Genomic DNA, 20,896 nt, shown 5'->3' on the forward strand with positions numbered 1-20,896 from the left:
TACAACCTACATAAATTTAGATTTTTATGTGCTACAACCTACATAAATTGTGGCTCAAATTTTGTAGATCATGACCAAAAATTGTTATAAATAAAAGGAGTTCTTACATTATGGAGGAAGTGTGGAGAATAATAATAATGGGTGGGGAAAAATAATAAACAGAGTGTGTATGATTATATTAATAAAAATAATCACTTTCTATCGTTAAATTTTAAGTATGTTATTCCTTCAATTTATTCAACAGTACCATTGGTGTAATTTACCCGTCAAACTCACGTTGACCGGTTAAATGTACTAAATTATCCAGTTATCTTTACTTGAGGTATATTTTTAGGACAAACTGAAATCTAGGTACAGAAGTGTGAACTAAGGTAAAGTTCAGATACCATTAGTGTAATTTACTCATTTGGAAAGCATAGAGGGGAGAGAGGATACGATAAGCAGCAATGTTCACTTGCACCTTAATAACCAAGTGAATTTGCTCATTCACCGTTAAAATGGTCTAGTTATAGGATTACAAACGAGGAGGAAAGGATACTTCCACGCTTCGTCCCTGTTTAGGCGAGAAATTTCAAACCCCGTTCCCTTTTATAGTGGGGAAGAAGTACTCCGCACTAAGGATGGCAACGGAGAATCTGCCTCATTTGCGATTCAAGCTGATGGAAATATAGAAGTAAATGACTGCAAGATCAGCTGGTGATGCATACTTGCAACAACGGCTACAGGTGCTTCCACTAATGCTGCTGCTCTCAATAAATATGCATCATACAGTAAAAATTACTAGCAGAATATAGGCCAATTTTCAATTTGCACAATTCATTGCCACTCTTTAAAAAAATATCCACAGGGAATACAATGTGTAAGGGAACTTAAAATATCAAATTTGATAACTCTTTATTTACCCTTTTACATGTAGAGGAGCAAAGAAGCAACGGATCCTCCACCGTTAGAAGAGGAGTTTATGCGCTTACGGGTTCTGTGGCTTTCTTCAGCCATGCTTTCTCAGATTCATCCAAATATGGAGCCAGAATATCCCTACATGTTGAATGATAGGTGTTCAACCAATTTATCTCCTCAGGCACCAAGAGGCTCACATCGATCAACTTGTTCTGATACGGTGCCTACACATCAGAACATCGTAAATGTTAATGCATAAGAATAGCCAGTGTAAATGAAGAGCGTTCTTTAGCACAAATAAAGTCAGTAAAAATAAAACAAGATTGGTTATCCAATACCTAGATCAACGAAACATTTGACACATTAAAAATTCAGATTAGGTAATAAGTGCTGAATCTCCTAAAAGCAGTCATGATAAGTCAAGGAGTGGTTTAAACAATCAGTAACAATATTATAACCATGTTGGTGAGGTTACTACTATTTCAGTCCATTGATTTTGGGGTTTCGTCCTCGGACTCAAATGATTTCCAACTAAATCCAGTTTCAAATTCTTTCTAGCAACTGAAATTAGAACCAAAGTCTTTGCATATAGAAACATGTTTGTGCCCAAAAACGAACACTGGAATTAGTCAAGAGCTATGATATATGAACTACCTAATTATTGAACATGTTTCTCAGTGCTAAGATTAGAGAGGGCCTGATGTTGCTTCAAGATGTATTTTTAACCTGCACTGACATTTTTTCTATTTTTGTTCATTAAGAAATTGTCACTTATAATGACTAAACCGGCTGCAAATATCATGGATCAGAGTAGTAAAGGGCTGAAAGAGTTGAAAGTATACACTAGGAGGATGAAGGGTAAAAAGGGCAGTAAGGGAATGCACGTGAGATTGCCGAGTTAGTTATTTTTGTGGGATGAGCTGAAGGGTATCCTGGGAACTGGAAAAAGTATATGTAGGAGTTGGTTATTGCTGTTTGGCTGGTATATGCAGAGGCTCTGCCTTTGGTAGAGAATGGGATTGAGATCTAGCTTTGATCCATTTATCTTTTCCTGTTTTCTTTCTTGAATTCTATATTCCATCTACTTATATACTCATCAATGAACATCTATTCTACCATCTTGTGTGCAACTGTGCGTCATCAATTCTAACCTTTTTCAAAAGATTTCCAACTAAATACAGTTTCAAGTTTGTCTAGCTGAACATAGAATCGAAGTCTTGCATGTAGAAACAGACTATCAGAATAAAGAAAAGAAAGCTAAGAGCATTAACAGCAAAGGAAGCAAAAATTGCACACAAAACATGAACAGTTTAAGATGAATTAGACATATGCATACCCAGGTTATGTGCTCAAAAGCTAAGTAGCCTTTGTCGCCAAAATTGAATTTTGTATCACCGTCCTTGACAATAAGTACATTCTCCAATCGTATACCAAAGTTGCCATCTTCATAGTATCCAGGTTCTGAGAATTACAATGTCAACATGATTATATTATTAAGGGTTACAGGATAAAAACATGAATGGATCTTTAGTAGAGAACAAGAAAACAGCATGCTTTACAATCAAAATCACATCTGGACTCTAATTTTCAGGATTAAATAAACAAATTTCCAATTACATTAGACAATAACTGGTGATTGTACATATGTAGCAAGTACAGGATGGGAACTTGAACTTAATGCCCATACAATTCAAAAAACTAAATCCCTAAAAGTCATGTAAAAAATGTAGGTAAAATTTGTAATGCGAACTTCTTGAGCAGGATAGTTCATCTGCCTAGATTCACAGGGACCACAACCTCTGGTGGCCACCTGATTAAACAAATGACTATTAAGAAAATTCAAAGTAATTTATTGTGTCCTAGTCCATAACAGGAATATAGTTCAACGAGGACTAATACTAACCATCCGTGACAGTCATTGAAGCTTGTAGAGGCACATTACGAGCCTGTGGTCTGAAACTAATCAAATGAGGTCCTGTTCAAGATGATCAAGCAATAAGTTTTATTACGATACAACATGATTAGCCCAAGGCAGGTCGTAGCAGTTCATTACTAACCTTCATGAACATTCAGGTAAGACCCGATTCCATGACCAGTACCATGCCGATAATCAAGACCGTATTTCCATAAAGGGACTCTAGCAAGTATGTCAAGGGCATGACCTGTGAACAAACCAAAAAAAATCATTATAAGCAACAACTATCCATGCACAGCATCTATAAGTTTATACACTAGAAGCACAAAGTTTTCATTTATTTATTATAACATTTGGACATAGTAATATTAATAATAATAATAAAAGGAAAAGTAAACGTTAGATTACCACTAGTCCCATTAGGAAATCGGGCATTACCAAGGGCAATATGACCCTTGAGAACCTACATGAGAAAAACTAATATATTAATATCCAAAGATGGTAATAGAATCAACACCACAATCTGAAAGATGAGAAACATATAAATTCTATCACTAACAAGCTCCAATGAGAAAAAGGGGCAATGCATGGACAAAATGCGATAACAGAAGAATACTAACGGCAAAAAGTTTTAATGATTCAATTCAAATTATAAGTGAACAACCAAAAACAACTGAATTTATCATTAGACGTATCATTGTTGTAGACAGATAATAAGATGCAGGAACAAAACAAAATTTGTGTATTCGAAATAACAAAAGATGTACAATACTCAATTTCTGAACAGATAATATGATGCACATAGGGAGCAACTGAGGGCACCTACCGCTGTATAGCATGCTTTTTCATGGGCTGATGGTTTTCCAAAATGGACTGTGCGAGTTATATCAGTTGTTCCATCCAGATACTTTATTCATGCCAACAACAGCATTAAAAATAATAAAAGCATTAGGCAAATAAAATTTTAAGCCAATGGAAATTAATAGCTAACCAGTAATAGCTACCAGTTACATTATTTACAACTAACAAACCTGAGCTCCTGAATCACAAAGATAAATTTTGTTGGGATCAAGTTCAGCACATGCTTCGGGCTCTGGTGAATAATGGATGATTGCAGCATTTGAACCCACGGATGAAATTGTAGGGAAACTTAATCCTCTGAAATGCTGCGGTTAAAACAAATAAGGAACCTATTAAATTAATCATGATGTTTAATAACTTAGGCGTCCACCTAAGTTGCTCATGATGGCTAACAACTTAGGCATGTACAACAACTCAGGCATGAACATAAAATGTTCATGATATCTAACTGAGGCATGCACCGAGTAAAATGGTCTACTAAATATCAAGTTGCCGTGACAAGGTGAAACAAACCTTTTCTTTTCACCTACAGGTTAAAGCACTGAACCAATGTTGTCAAAGAAACACTAGGCCTAAAAGCTTAAACTTGAAGGTGATGACCATCAAATAAATTACTAACTTTACATGAATACAAATAAGACTTGATGTGAACAAAACTCTCAAATAGAGATGCAATAGCGCTTACCAAAACTATGAGACCATATAACAAAATAATAAGAAAGCATATCATGAAAATATACTTGGTCCATTGCTAATCCACTCACTCAGTCTAAAAGACATAGTGGATTCACTTCCTAAGTGCTGACATTTTTCTTTAACGTGGCTAACCAAAATGAAGTAGGATTATAAGACTGTTCATGTGAACAAAACTCTCAAATAGTTGTTATATATTAAAGAACCGGGAAGTAAATGTTAAAATACATAAAGATAGCATAAAAACAGAGTTTCACGCTGTTCTTAATATTTTCCTTCTCAGTTTCCACTTGAAGTAACAAAATACCAAATTTTGTACTGTCTACTTCTAAAAGAACATAAAACCACACCAATAGCACCTGCATTTGTTATCGCCAATATTTTTCATTTAAAACAGACCACTAAAATGATTAGTGGAAAACTTTCTCAAATGCACATAGTTATAAATTATAATAAACATAATTAATGAATTGGTATCTTTAATCTGTCTCTAAACAATAATGGAACCTTTTCTAATGACAGTGCCATTGAAATCTAGAATTACCTCTTTTGATGCTCTAAAACCTTCCAGCTTATCACTGGCAGTGACTTCTGTAAGCTTTTTAGTTTCCCTGCACATCAAATCCAGTTATGGAAGTCAGTGATATGCGTATACCAACGTAAAAGTAGTTAGCTCATTTTTACTGTTCAGTTACAGTACCATAGGAAAGCATGAAATGGAGTGTGAAACATACAGAACAAGAATGTAAGCAGGACAGGTAAAAGATCAACTGAGTAATGACTCACAGGCTTTATATCAAAACCTTGACCAATTAGCAGAACATATTACCGAAATGCAGATCGATGTATGAATGGATGGAAAGTTTGCAATCTAGCAGTACCAGAAAATGTGAAGACGGAAACAACAGAATGTAAACCTCAGTGAAGATTAAAACAGCAATTTCCCAGAAAGTGCTACTACATGCTGATAAAGTTAATTAGATAGATATTCACATTATGCATCCCTTTCATACAAATGTTAGTTGTATGTATGCTAACTTGTGATAAAAAGAAACATTGTAATTTATAGAAAGACCCCATTTTTGGCATTGTCAGGTAACTAATTTTCACTTGGATCCTTCTGAAACAAATCTCTTGTACTAGTTCCGACAAATAAACTAGCCATGTACAGAAACTTTTGAATCACGCTAGGAATTGGGTGTTTAGATTCCTTTCATCTAGCCTATGACAATATGCTGAACAAAAAAGACATAATATAATAGAAAACATGACCAAATATTACTCATGTTCTGTCTGTTATAGAATTACATAATAAACAACATGTTTAATTAAAATGAGATAGCCACAAGAATGTTTTGAAGAACTACTAGTCTAAACAAGTCATAGGTAAAACTATATTTGAATGTTTCACTTCTAATATGCTAAACATAATATATCCAACATAGCCAACTTTATAGAGTAAGATTTATCCAGATGTTTGGAGCAATATTTTCCAGCGACACTCAAATTATGAACCAGACAATTAAACAGTGGCCAGAAATTCCACATATGACTAAAAAAAATATATCACTTACGGATCCTTTTTATTGTTGGCACTCACACCCTCCAAGAAGTAACCAGAAGCCCCATAAAGCTCCTGCATCTGCAAAATCAAAACAAACACTGGTATCATGTTTGAAATTGGAGGTTTTTGCTCCTATGCTAATAAATATTATAACTTAAGAGGATATTTAACAATTTCGAGCAAATTAAAAAAAAAATGAGAACGTGCATTCCTGAGCATACCTGCTTATCCAACCAGACAAGATATTGCACAACAGCAGCACCATCACGAATATGTGCCTTTTTTAAGCCATCCAACTCAACTGGGTTCTAAAACAAGAATACAACCCATCACTTTATCATTGACAAAAGATGACCATTCCTGAGGCCAGTTGCAACAAATACAAATCATTTAAAACATTTAAACTTGTCAGCTATTAATATGAAGTGGACCTTTAACTATCAGCTTGAGCTTTTAGTTCAAATGGTTCCATGACATGATATCAGAGCCAGTATGACCAAGTGGTCCAGGGTTCGATTCCTGGCAGCCCCATTTGTTGAGTTATTTGCAGGACGTGGTAATATGGGCCTGTGTTGTCACGCTTCAAGCCCAAGTGTGCTTTCGCGTGTGGGGGTGTGTCCGCTATTAATATGAAGTGGACCTTTAACTATCATCTTGAGCTTTTAGTTCAAATGGTTCCATGACAAAACTATTTTCCGGATATTGAATAATTCAACTATTCTCGAGGCAAACTGGAATCTTATGCAATTGGACTCAGCCAAAATTCTACATGGAATTTTTTATAACAAATTCCGTGTCCGTTGCGTTTGCTCCGTTTATTTGTCGTAAACTAAGCATATATTAACTCTTTGCTAAAACTATAGTAAATGAAATATCAAGGAACTACAAATTTTGATTATACCAGTAGATCTTCCTTGAAAATAAGTTCAAGGAACTCCAAGATTTTCTATGGCTGAGACTTTAATAAAAAGGCAATAAAAAATTTAGAACCTCACCTGGAAGCCATTTCACATCTAAATCTACTTTTCGTAAGGCAGAAAAAGGGATGAAGAGGGCAGAGCCAGAACACATGTGATATATATATACACACACACATGCATGCACACCAATCTGTGGCTTTTACAAACTTTCTTTGAATTGTCATGATATATTACCTTTAAAGCTTTTGCAAGGGACAAAGGTGACTCCTTCAGGAGCACTTTCTCAGAATTCAACTTTGAATATAACGCATAACAGCATGAATTAGGGGCAACCCATATGAGATTAATTTTCTTCCCTTCTGATTCAGCAGTACCATTTCCTAAGATGTTACTATGAGTTCCTTTCACACCAGCTGCTGAGTCAAGCTCATTAGATGCAAGAAGGACCACATCCGAGCTCACTGCAGTATACTCCCGAACTACAATTCCATTCTCCTCCATATATGAGTTCACCTGAAAAACAAATATGATTATGCATACCCAATTTTGTAACTGTTGGTCCAGATATATCATTTTGAATTTATGTGAGCACTATACTTGGCAAATAGACAGGATATAATCGTCGCATAACTTCATTAGATAACGTGCAAGGGCTCATAACAATCAAAGACAGTACTAACACTAAGTATATAAATGCATTAAAGGCTTTACAGAATATACTTAAAAAGGAAACTTTGCAAATTGGAAAAAGAAATATTTGAAGAATCAGTAGGGGGGAAAACACCAATATATGTCTGCAGCAATGGATATATGCAGAACTGTCATACATTCAAAAATTCACCTCGTTAGAGATTTTCCTCTTGTCCACATACAGGAATGCTGAGTTGGATGTCACTACAGCAAAGGCATGAGCAACTGGACAGTAGGATACATCACTTCCACGAATATTGTACAACCAAGCAACCTGAATTTAAGATAATAATTCAATAATACAATTATACATCAGAAAAGAAGACAAAGGAGAAAAAGAATGCCAACAACACTGCAAAAAATGGCATGTTCACCTCATCCAGTGTCGTAATAATCATACCACCAGCATTTTCATGTTTGAATTTTTCTCTAAGATTTTTCAACTTGTCTGCAACTGATCGGCCTGTAAATTCCAATGGATGCACAACAACTGGATTTGCTTCTGCTGGTGGTCTATTTTTCCACACCTGATCTACCAAATTTGTTTCTGTTTGAACTAGCTTTTGCTGTTTTCCAGCGAAAGCAGACTCCCATCTTTGTGCAGTGTCTACGGATACACACCATGGGTCAATACCAATTGCCGCATTTGCTGGTAGATTCTAGCAAAATGAAATTTATTACACTATTACCTTCAATATAATCTTGTAATGGTAACTATTAACATATATAGCTTATAGTCAACTCAAGAAATGAAATGACTCTAGAGACAAGGATTACAAAGCACAAATGAGAATGTGCCGAGCTTGAAACTATGTTAGTATTCAAATTCAAATTTAGCCTCAGGTAGATTACAATCAGGAATCAAGAACACACTCCGATCTACAGATTAGGGGAAAGCAAGAGGCCCAAAATTTCACAACACAAACAGTAAACTTATTCCTTAGGAAATAATTCATTCCATCTTTTGTTCTCCAAAAGTCTACTACATAAAAATAAACGACATTCCCCCTCGCGATAAATAGCATTTCATAGACATAAAAGACGAACAGGTCTACTTACCTCCGCCATCCATGTATCCACAGGAGGGTCCTCTCCCATACGCATGAGAGTCCATTGATTACTAAGTTGCTGAGTTGCCTGCAAGAAATAACGTCCATCTGTCCAAAGCCGAGCTTCATTCGTTGTAATAAGCGCCAAACCTGAATGAAATTCAACAAAATAATAATAATAATCATATTCAAAAGCAATACGAACTACATCTAACCAACTTGACAATATTCTAAGTCTAAATAAAACATAAGTAGACTATTTTGAGGTCAATATTAAAGCTGGACACAAAGTTCAGATGAGATCGCGGCGTTCGAGTATCATTAAAATTTAAATTTTCGTTTCTGATACAGTCATATGCTCATAAAAGAAGAAATTCCAGCTTTAACACCGAAACTAACCTGCACTGCCAGAGAATCCAGAAACAAATTCCCGACGCTTGTCCCGAGCAGAAACGTACTCGCTCTGCCGATAAAATTAAAAATAGCATTAAGCAAAAACCGGCTGAAATCTAAAATAAACAGATTCAAACTCGAGAAAACCAAGAAACCTCAAGAGTAAATGAAATTGTAAACATAAAAGATGATCGAAATACAGAAATGATTGAATTGTGTAGTTTTAGTTTAAGCGAACCTGATGATAATCCTCAGAAGGAACGACTAAGGCATCAAGAGGAGGAGAGTGAGAAGCCATAAGAGACCTCAAGGAAGTAAGTGTATCAGCCATTGTTTTGATTCGTACTATCTTTCTGACTCTCGCTATCGGGATCCTATTGAAGTCCAGGCACTGAGGAATTTGCTATTAAACAGGAGAGAAACAGAGAGCAGCCAAAGTATATGATGAGATGGATTTTCAATTGCTTAGGAAAGTGTGAAAATGTTTCTTTCCATTTGTGATTAAGATTTTTGTTTTTTTTATTTGTTTCTAAACAAAAATTTATTTTAAAAAATACAGTCCAAATCCATTCACATTATACAAGTAAAGTAAAGAATAAAATAATGGTAATGTTGTTTGATGCAATTAAAACTCTAGTAAATTATAAAATTGGATCAATTTAGACACCTTTTATATATTTAATGGCTTAAAGCACTCTTTGGCCCTTGATCTATCCGAAATTTATGCATTTGGCCCATGATCTATTATTTGGTCATATTTGGCCCCTAACCTATCAAATTAGATAAAATTCAACTCATATTGAATGAAAAATTAACTGTGTTGAAAAATTAATGGCAGTAACCAATACAAAAATGACACATGACACATAAATAAAATTAATTTTCACTCTATCGGAACACTAGAAAAGTTTGTAGGATTTTTTTACTGTGTAAAATAGTTACTATTGCCATCTCTAGTTGAAAATTAATTTTATTTATGTGTCATGTGTCGTTTTTATATTGGTGTCTGCTGTTAATTTTCTAACAAAGTTAATTTTCCATTCAATATGGATTGAATTTTATCTAATTTGATAGGTCAGGGGCCAAATGTGACGAAATAATAGATGAGGGGCCAAATGCACAAATTTTAGATAGGTCAGGGGCCAAAAAGTGCTTTAAGCCTATATTTAAACTTATTACTTACGTAGACTATTTAATTTATGTATTATTTTAATACCTTTCATACATATATAACAAATTAGAATTTTATTCATTTTAACAAACGAGAAGATATTTCTTTTTTGCGAACTCGAAGTGTTGCTACGTTTCTCAGAGTTTTTTTAGTGTGGATTTCAATGGCAAAAAGTGGCAATAAGGTAACTATCTTTGTATTTCTGCGATTTAGATTGTTTTTAGGGTTCTATGTTTTCATGTTACTGTTTTTGCGATTTTAATTTAAGGTTTAGGGTTTAGTTGTGTTTTTTCTTTGTTTTTAGCTATATTTTGTGAAATGGAACTTAGAAATAATTTGAAATGATAGTATGGAGTTTATTTCGCATAATACTACTTCGCACATATGAGTTTTCTTCACGACTATCGCAAACTGCGAAGCTAAATCATTGCGGTTAGAGCAAAACCGTGAAGAAAACTCATATCTGCGAAGTTGTATTTTGCTTCGCAGTTGAGTTAGCCGCGAAGCTATGAGTGAACTACGACTTCGTAGTATTTCTCCTGCTTCGCAGTTTTGCTCAACTGTGAAGGAATTTGCATATGATTTACTTCGTTGTGCGAAGTATCCCTGTAAAGTGCGAATTGTTTTTCTTTCATTATTTGCTTAAAAATGAGCTACATTTTTGTGAAGGTTGATAATTCTAAGAATGATTAAAAAAAGAGCAAGAGAGTATCAGTTGATGTTAGTGTGAAAGATATCAAATTCGAGCATCTGTTTAGCTTGAATACAAAGGCATCAACCACAGTGATGGGTGATTAGGATGTGATGAAGAAAGTGAAGACCAAATTAATTAAAGAGCAAATGTTGATATTTAGAAAAAATAGCTTTGGGCATTTGATGGATATGGAGGTGTGTACGTTATCAAATCCTCTATGCCATGGGGTCATTACTAGAGAGATTGCTCCACCAAATCCAAAATAAAGAGAGATGTAATTCAATGTCAATAGACTTGAACTCAAATTCGGTGATTTTGAGTTCAGACATATCATCGAGTTGAGATTTGGTGATTCGGCACCAATTCTGAAGTGAATGAGTAAGTTAAAGAAGGCAAACAGGTTAAGAAATCTATACTTCAAAGGAAGTCGGAGTTTAATTCACAAACAAATATACGATATCTTCGAAAACACAAAATGGAGCTGCGAAGAAGACGGTGATATGGTCTTCATGGCTATGTTGTATGTTATACACAGGCTCCTATTCACTACCGATCCATATTATTCGGTTGATCCTAACATCATCGACCTAACTGATTTTCTGAAGATATTTGATGAGCTTCATAGGGTGTATTTGCTTAGGAGGAGACATATAAGACGATGCAAAGGGTCAATAAAATCTCTATATAGGAATACACTTGGGACTAGACTATTTGTATAACAATTGAGAGGTTATTACTAAATAGAGTTTGGTAATAGAGGTTATTATCAAGTTGGGACGAAGTTCTTTTATAACTAAATAGAGGTTATTCCTATATAAAGTATCCATATACCGAGGTTTTACTGTATTTGGTTCAAGTAGAAAGGAGAAATTTGAGGCGTTTAGTAAGAGTAAGATCGATAAGGTCGTTCCATATCAACTAGTTGGTCTAGCACAAGCATTTCAAGCATGTTTCGTATATTTATTTGATCTACTCGGTGTTAGATTTCTGTTGTACTTGAATTGAATTGAAATGTTTTATAGGTTTGGATACTTGAGGTATGGAATGCGGCTCATAAATTCTATACGAGGAAAGATAATAACTTACTTCCTCTTTTAAGTAGATGGATAGCTTCTAAAAATCTAACAATTAAAGAAGCATCAGACGTTTTTACTATAAGTAATATTGTTTCCGATGTTTATTTGTGTTGTGTTTATTTGTGTTTATCGGTTTTGTGTTTTAGGTTTTGTGTTTTTCAGTCATCCGGTGGGCCAGAAACTGCACTTGTGGTTGAGGAAATTGAAGAAACATGTGAATGGTATAAGTCACTCAAGAATTATATAGACGGTTGTGGTAGATCTTGAGAAACTATTTGAGAAGTATAAGGAGTTAGAGGATGAGGGGAAAGAGGGAGAGGAAGATTATGAATGCGAATTATATTAAAAAATTTCTAGTCAACAGTTTACAAATTCAAAATCGACTATCTTAGAGACTAACATATGAAACTTCGGGTTTCTTCCTCAAACTATTGACACTTATATTATCACATTCTTACAATGTAATTTACACTATTTTAATCATCTTGGTTTAAGATTTTTGGGTAAGACATGTACCAAACTTAGAAACATAAATTTGGCCTTACTTATATATGTTGTACTAAACTAAAACATCATTTCTTTTTCATATAGAAAAATGTTAGATAATTTTTGGTAATGACACAAACCACAACAAGGAAGCTAAAAGGTCATACAAATATTAAAAAAAAAACTACTTGTTAGAGAAAACATTTAACGTAAGGTACAAAATCCAACAAAACTCTCTTTATCGATTATTTGACCTTTTAAGTACAACAACAAAATTAAAGGGTAAAGTAAAAAATATCAATGTGTCTTCACTTTTGTCAAGTTGGTATCTGTAAAAATTTTGTCGAAAAGGAGACTGAGATTTTCGTTTGCGACCAGGAGATTACTGAGGTTTTTCACTTTACTAAAAACAAGTACCTTAAAATTAAAATCAGGATTGACACCTCAAAATTGAAAAATTCAAAGAGTTGATGATATTTTAAACAACTTTAATTCTTCAAGTTTTTAATTTTGAGGTCATTTAAGTGTTGTTTGACGAGATGAGAGAGTGAATGTTTAAAGAAATAAAGCTCCGAAAATGATGATTTTGAAAAATAAAAAATTTGGTTTCATTGTAAATGTGGTACTAAACAACTTTAATTTTTTGAATTTTTCATTTTGACATCGTTAACAATAATTTTTATAGTGTCAAACTAAAATTTTGTCGTTTTTAGCAAAACAAAAATCTCAAATCCCGTTAGGAAAAAAAATACAAATACCAATTTGATAAAAATAAAAGTACAAAGATTTTTTTTAGACTTTATCCAAAATTAAATTAAAAAAACACGTAATTGGAAGATAACTAAGATATATGATAATAATTAGCTGTAAGAAATGCAATATGAACCAAATAGAGACTTGAAAGAAACTAAGCAGAAATGCATGGTTATCAAAACTGGATTGGTCAAAGAATTAGTATGAATAAAGGGTTAATGATTTAAGGTTCAATCGAAATAAACCGGAGTTCAAAAGATCATTTAAAAATTATTATTTTTAGTTTTATTTAACCTTTTAATATAGAAAACATTAATGAAATTAAAATTTTCCACTCGAATCTTTAATTGATTGGCAAATTCTATAGAGACTCGATATGAAACTTGAATCTACGAAGAGTTGAAGAGAATAATTTATAAATAAAAACTACACAACTAATCTTGAAATATACTTTTGTAGATTGAAAATTGGATATACAAAAATATAAAGTGCAAACTCAATTGAAAATTATAAGTATAGAATTAGAAATTAGAAATTTTAAGTATTATAGAATTATAACTCAAAAGTAAAAGTTGTAATGTGGAAAAAACTGAAAGTATGACTAACGACTAAAGTAATAAAGTTTTCTGTGATGCATAAATTCTCAATTTCCCAAAAAACTTATCTAGTAATTAATTAATGAGTTATTGAATCCGGTTTATAATAATTATCAGAGAGAGAAGATTTTTTTTGTTTCATATTATTCACTTTAGCTTTTCCATGTAAATTTTTCCTATTTTATCCCTATTAATAAGTTTAGCATTAATTACTCTTTTGTCATTTTATTTTTTCAATGTATGATTAGCGGTGTAATTTAATGAATATTATGGAAAATAATAAATATTAATAAATAGAGATAAATGGTATTTTAGTCTATCTACTATAAATTTAATGCAAATCAATCATTTTCTTAATATGTGTGATTTGGTCAAATGTGACAATTATTATGAACCGGATGGAGTAGTAAACTAAAACTTAAATTTAGATTTCCTTAAAAAAACAAGGCTAAAATTTTGACTCGTGAATCCGCTAACCCGTGACCGGTTTTCCGGTTTAATGGTTCAACTGACTGGTTCAACGAGTTTTAAGTGGGTTTCAATAATGTTTTATTTTAGGTATTTCCGGACCGGTTTACCTATCAGATCCGATTCAATTCAACCGGGTTGAACTGGTCGGGTCGAGCCGAGTCTTACAGCCTTGCAGAAATGTCAACCTTGAAATGATAGGGCAAGATTTGGGTACTTTCCTCATCGCCGTTATTTTTCTTTACATTTATTTTGCATTTTAATATGGCGGTCCGCTCATTGGATTCGATAAAAACTCGACCGTATTCAATTCGATTTATAAACAAGCCAAGTTTAAGTATAGTGAAACTCGACTTAAAAGCTCGCAAGCAGACTTGATTATAAGTTCATAAATAAACTTATGAGTAAACTCGATTATAATTTATAATTTTCATGAACATGCTTGTGGTAGGCTTAGTTCTTTTTTTTTTTAATAAGGCAAAACACACCATTTAGCCCTTAACCTATCCAAAAATTGTGTGTTTGGCCCTTGACCTACTATTTGGTCACATTTGGCCCCTTACCTATTCAAATTGGTAAAATCAAACCCAAAATGGATGGAAAGTTAATTAAGGTTTGATTTTGTTACACATAAACAATCTATTGTGGTATGAGTAAAAATTCAAAAATCTTATTGAGTCTAAAATGGTATTTTACATCCAACCCAATTTAGTCCTCATCGGTCGTTCTCCTGCGATTTCTTCTTTCCCGGCGTCTTTTCTTTCCTGATTCCTTCGAACCCCGAAATTAACAATGAGCTTGAAAATTTCTGCAAATAATATGTTGTAGAGCTCTTATATCAATTCCAGCATACCATCACCTTCCAAAGCCAACGAGATCTTCTCATGACCTTGCCTAGTTTCCGGTTAAAAAATGGTGGAAGTACGAATGGCGGCGGCGGCGGCGGCAAGTTTGTCTAACCAACAAATTTTGTGAAACACAAGGAGAGTTTGCTCCATTACTGCTTCTTCTTCTGAGATAGAAGCTTTTGCTACCAGTATTGCTTTATCTAAACCTGCTAACAAAATTGATCAGATAAATCCATAAATATGTTCGTAGAAGAGAAATGATGAGAAACGAACGAATCATAGAAGAGAAGACGCCGGGAAGAAGAAATCACAGGAGAACGACTGAGGAGAATAAATTGGGTTGGATGTAAAATACCATTTTAGACTCAATAAGGTTTTAGAATTTTTACTAATGCCACAATAGATTGTTTATGTGTAACAGAATCAAACCTCAGTTAACTTTCCATCCATTTTGGGTTTGATTTTACTAATTTGAATAGATAAGGGGCCAAATATGACCAAATAATAGGTTAAGGGCTAAAAACATAAATTTTAGATAGGTTAGGGGCCAAATGGTGTGTTTTGCCTTTTAATAATAGTATATCTATAAATGAGATTCCATAGTTTTGTGTTAAAAAAAAAATTTAAATGATCAATTGTTTATGAGCAAAATTCATTAATAGAATTAACGAGTTTGTAAGCAAAATTTGTGATGAGCAGCTCTCGAATATGATATTGAGCTCGAGCTGAAACTTGAATTTGTTAGTTTTTTTTACAAGCCGAGTATGAGCAGACCAAATCTCGACCACGATTATATCCCTATATTTTAATGTATATAAACCCAAGCTGTCACATAAAAATAATGCATACCGCTTTACCAATCCATAATTATTCACTATTTTAATCAACTCAAAACTGCTAGAATATTTGTGGCACGTTAAAGATCTTCTATTTTTAAGATGCGCATGTTAAGGATCTTAATTATTTAAATTAAAATGAAGAATTAAAATTTAATACAATTAATTAAATTTTAGCTATTGCTTTTTAAAACGTGATATATATTATGTTTATTTTTTTGATAAACAATAACTACAGATTATTAGTAGACTTAGGCCTGTTTGTTTGGCAGAAAATATTATATTCTAAAAAATTTTATGTAGGAAAAATATTATACAGAAAAATAAAATATTTTCCTGTGTTTGGCAACAACACTTTCCGGTGTTAGATTTTCTATATTTTTTTATTTTCAATGGTATATATAAAACACAAAAAAGAGATTCACATACATGAAAGACGGAAAAAACACGAAAAATAGAAAAAAACATTAAAAACAATAAAACATGAAAAGCGGAAAAATTGTAAAAACACAAAAAAAAAGTGGTGGAAAACAGTAAAACGCAAAAAAAAACATAAAAACACAAAAAAGAAAGAAAAAAATGAAATAAAAGTGGAAAAGGGTGAAACGCTAAAAAAACATATAAACGGGTTAACATAAAAAAACACGAAAACACACAAAAAATGTGCAAATGGTAAAACGCAAAAAATATGTAGAGTCGTGGAAAACTGTAAAAACGCAAAAATAGAAAAAAATGTAAAAAAACCATAAAAACAAAAAAAATGTAAGAAAACACGAAAACACAAAAAACGTGAAAAGATGTGTTTTTTTTTGTATTTTTTACGTTTTCTCGTGTTATTAACGTTATTGTGTTTTTTTGCATTTCTTCTTCATTTTTTCGTGTTTTCACGTTTAGTTTTTCGGTTTTTCGGTTTTTTCCTTTTTCTTTTTTTTTTGCGTTTTTTTATTTTTCGCATTTTGTTACCTTTTCGTTCACGTTTTTTCATGTTTTTCGTATTTTTCACGTTTTCGTGTTTTGTTTGTATTTTTCGTCTTTTCATGTTTATCGCGCTTTTCACGTATTGTCATATTTTTGTGTTTTAGCATTTTTCACGTTTTCGTATTTTTTATATTTTTCACGTTTTTGTATATCTGTCACTTTTCGCGTTGTTCATGTTTTCTGCTTTTTCAAGTGTTTGCTTTTTTTGCGTTTTTGTGTTTTTCGCGTTTGTTCACATTTTCATGTTTTTGCGGGTTTTTTCATATTCTCGTGTTTTGTAACGTTTTCACGTTATTCAAGTTTTTCGTGTTTTATATTTTTCGTATTTTTACATTTTTTAACGTTTTTCTCATTTTTCTCTAAACTCTTATGTTTTGGGAAAAATGTTTTACTCTTTTAAAAAGGGTAAAACATTTTCCCTTATTTCTTCTTTCCTTTTCCATTGACTTACCACTTATTTTCCTTTGACTTATTTTCTTGCCCAAACAAACACTCGAAAATTAGAAAAATATTTTCCTGCAGAATATTTTTCCCCAAACAAACAGTGCCTTAATACATTAGTTCTCCTCTGAATTTGTTAAAGAAAAATTTGATTAACCTTTTAAAATGATGTAGTGTTTCATTAGCCTTTGAACGTATTTAAAATATTATGATTAAGGTTTTGTTTGATAAGTCACTTAATGACTTAAATTAAAATATTAAGCACTTATTTAATTTAAGTGCGTTTGATAACAATTATTTCTTCACCACTTAAATTAATATACGAAGTTAAAAAACACTTATTTTGGTAAGTCAAAATATTTAACTTAACATTTTAAGTTAAACATTATCAACTAATATTTTTATAATAATTATATCACTCAATATTTTCAGCACTTATAATATTCAGCACTTAAAATTCAGTACTTATTTTTTCAGCACTTAATTTTCAGTTTTATCAAACAGCACCTAAGTCTCTAAATCTATAAAACGTCTTAAAAGGTTTTAAAAAATAAAAAAATAGTTTGTTTTAAAGCTTTAGAATCGTAAATTAGACCTTTATTTTTTAAGTTTTGATTTTTTTTTAAATTTAAACAAATTAAAATGTATATCATTTTAAACAAGTTCAGGGGATTAACAGATCAATGTAAGAAAGTTAAGGAGTCAATAGGTCACTTTAAACAAAATCGGGTGGCCAATAGGCAGGGGCGAAGCCAGCCCAGGGCTCTCCGGCTCCCTCCGGCCGTTGGCTCCACCCTTGAGTAGTATCGGTTCGGTACTTAATAACCCTCCTAAATTTAGTTCATGTTGCTATTTTTGTAGTGCAATTTCAATATTTTAAGATGATTGAGTTGGTTAAAAGATATATTTTAATATAAGAGGTTATGAGTTCAAACTTCTTAAACCTCTTTTATTTATCTATTTAGATTTTTCTTTTTAAAATAAATATGTTATTATCATTAACTTATAACACTCATTTAGCTCCTAAACTTAAACTTCAAAGTCAATTAGGATCTTAAACTATCAAAATTATAAATCAAGTCTTTAAACTAAGTAAAAATTATCAATTGAGTCCTCATCGAAAATAATTCAGTTTCACAGTTTCAGACCCTCTCCCTCAAATTCATTTTAAACCAACACAGAGATCATTACGGTCTATATCAAATAGTCACAGTTTCTAATTTTAGGATAGGATGAGGATTCAATTGATAATTTTTGTTTGGTCCAGGGACCTAATTGATAATTTTAATAGTTTAAAGTTCTAATTGACTTTAACGTTTTAGTTTAGGGGCTAGATGCCTATTATTGATTACTTTCTATATATTTTCTTATTAACCGTTTTGAACTATTTTTTCCCTAAATCTTTTGAATTTTGAGACTAAAAAAACTTAAGTTTTGAATTTTTACTTAATGATAAAAAAAAAATTATAATTAAAAATAAGAAGATAAAAAGTTGTATAATTTTTAAAAATTTTACAATTAGGTAATCACTTGTACTTTCTTCATGGCCATTATTTAGGTACTTTGTCTGGAATAATATTCCCACCAATGAATTTACGACACATGCATATATATATATAAGCACAAAGTTACACACAAGTAATTTTTATTAGTTAAATTAGAGTAATTAAATTCTTTAATATTTTTTGAGTGATGGGGATTTCCCGTGCGGACGGATGTGGGGAAAAAAATTCTTGAATCTCTTTTTAGGGATTTTCTGCAACCATACTTAAAAGTATCCGGAGAATGGAGAATGCATCCCCACCCTTGCGTTGCCCGATTGGTGTCTTTTGGACCACTTTTGACATTACTAGGGTCTCTCCCGACCAAGCAACATATTGGCTGAGCATCGATCCCTCGTATGCACCAGTCAAGTAGAAAAAACGTCTACAATCCCGGGACAAGCAAGATGTAATTAAGGCCAAAATAGATAAACTCCCAACTGTATGATTTATTAGGGAAGTGTACTATCCATATTGGCTGTCTAATATAGTAATGTTGAAAAGGAACTGAGAAATACTGAATGTATGTACACTTTACTAATATTAATAAAGTTTGTATCAAATATTGTTATCTGTTGCCTAACATCGATAAGCTCGTCGAACAGAGAGTTGGCCTTAAGTTTTTGTTTGTTTTTTATACAATCACAGGTTACGAAAAAATAGAAATGCATCATGATGATGATGAGAAAACTTTTTTCTATAAAGTAATGTATTTTGTTTGTTATGTATGAAGGCACTTTTTTCTATAAAGTAATGTCTTTCGAGTTAAAAAATGTATTGTGTATTAAGGCACTTTTTGCTATAAAGTAATGCCCTTCGGGTTGAAAAATGCAGGTGCGACTTACCGACGATTAATGAACACGATGTTTGTCGAACACATCGGGAGAACCATACAAGTGTACATAAATGATATGGTGGTCCTCAGTGAACAAACGGAGGATCACCCTGATGACCTTAGTAATGTCTTCATAATTTTCTCTAAGTGTCAACTAAAGCTGAACTCGAAAAAGTGCATTTTTTGGATCAGAGCAAGAAAATTTATGGGATTTGTGGTCTCCAAAAAATAAATCAAAAAATCCAGACAAGATTAGTGACGTCCTGAATAAAAAAATACCTTTCAATCATGATTCCCCTCTCCTTCATCTTCTTCATTTCAATCATGATTCCCATTTCCTCATTCTTCTTCCCTTCAGTTGCGATTTTGATTCTGTTCTCCTCTCCTTCTCCTTCTTCGCTTCAATCGCAATTCTACTCTCCTTCTTCTTTATCGTGAGTATGCATCCTCTTCTACAATTTCTGTCTTGAAACCATTTTCAGTTCCAACTCTTGTTTCTTTTCAGCATTCATTTCTATCCCTTCATCCCTATGTCATCCAACTCAAATCAAATTCTTCCTAGCATTCATCTTTATCCCTTCATCAGAATTTTGAATTCAGTTCTCTTTACTCACTAGTTTTCTAGAGGCCAATCGCAAATTAAACAACAAGGAGATTCTGAAATAGAAGGACTAAGGGAAACTTGAAAGTGTTGAAGGGATAACAGCAATCGAGGGTGGAAAGTGATTAAGTAAGTGAAGGAAAGAACTGGGTGTTGGAACTGAAAGTGATTTTAAGGAAGAATAAGTTGAAATCCATAATCGATTTTGCTTCTCTTTCCTCACTGGGTTCTCTGTAATCGATTTTAGATTTAGATAGTGGAAGGGAGATGAAGAGCCTCGCAAATTAAACAACATAGATTCAGAAATTGGAGGACGAAGGGATAGCAGAAAATGAGGTCGAAGGAGACGAAGGAAAGACGGGAAAGCAGGAAACAAGAGTTGAGGGTGAAGGAAAGAAATCACGATGAAATCGCCAGTAGAATTAGAATAATCACCCATAATTAAAGTGTAATTAAGAAGGGTGCAAGTGTATAATTCTGATTATAATTATCTGACATGACATACATGTTAACGGTGTTTAAGTTTTCCATACAAAAGGTCCAAAATTGCACCTCTAGGAAAACTATAGACCTAAATTTTTGTTATTTTA

At 32.7% G+C, this 20,896-nt stretch overlaps 1 protein-coding gene across 1 annotated transcript; it reads right to left on the reverse strand.

The window, feature by feature from the left end:
* Positions 1–791: 791 nt before the first annotated feature.
* LOC136229599 (aminopeptidase P1) lies at positions 792–9,476 on the reverse strand. The gene is made up of 16 exons (XM_066018491.1): positions 9,221–9,476; positions 8,989–9,052; positions 8,600–8,739; positions 7,915–8,199; positions 7,692–7,814; positions 7,085–7,363; positions 6,152–6,238; positions 5,941–6,008; positions 4,911–4,977; positions 3,844–3,978; positions 3,639–3,719; positions 3,221–3,275; positions 2,955–3,059; positions 2,801–2,872; positions 2,234–2,358; positions 792–1,121 (listed from the first exon to the last, which is right to left on the reverse strand). The coding sequence occupies exons 1-16, from the start codon at positions 9,311–9,313 to the stop codon at positions 960–962; spliced, it is 1,941 nt and encodes a 646-aa protein (XP_065874563.1). The 5' UTR covers positions 9,314–9,476; the 3' UTR covers positions 792–959.
* Between the last annotated feature and the right edge of the window lie 11,420 nt (positions 9,477–20,896).

The sequence above is a fragment of the Euphorbia lathyris genome, chromosome 5 (genome assembly GCF_963576675.1).
Source record: "Euphorbia lathyris chromosome 5, ddEupLath1.1, whole genome shotgun sequence".
Taxonomy (NCBI): Eukaryota; Viridiplantae; Streptophyta; class Magnoliopsida; order Malpighiales; family Euphorbiaceae; genus Euphorbia; species Euphorbia lathyris.

Bases quoted from the DNA above. Each gene is read 5' to 3' on its own strand.
- LOC136229599 (XM_066018491.1), bottom strand. From the start codon at position 9,313: ATGGCTGATACACTTACTTCCTTGAGGTCTCTTATGGCTTCTCACTCT. The intron at 7,815-7,914 runs GTGAACATGCCA...TCTTAAATTCAG, and splicing joins TTATTACGACACTGGATGAG to GTTGCTTGGTTGTACAATAT. The intron at 6,239-7,084 runs GTAATATATCAT...TTCTTGTTTTAG, and splicing joins CCCTTGCAAAAGCTTTAAAG to AACCCAGTTGAGTTGGATGG.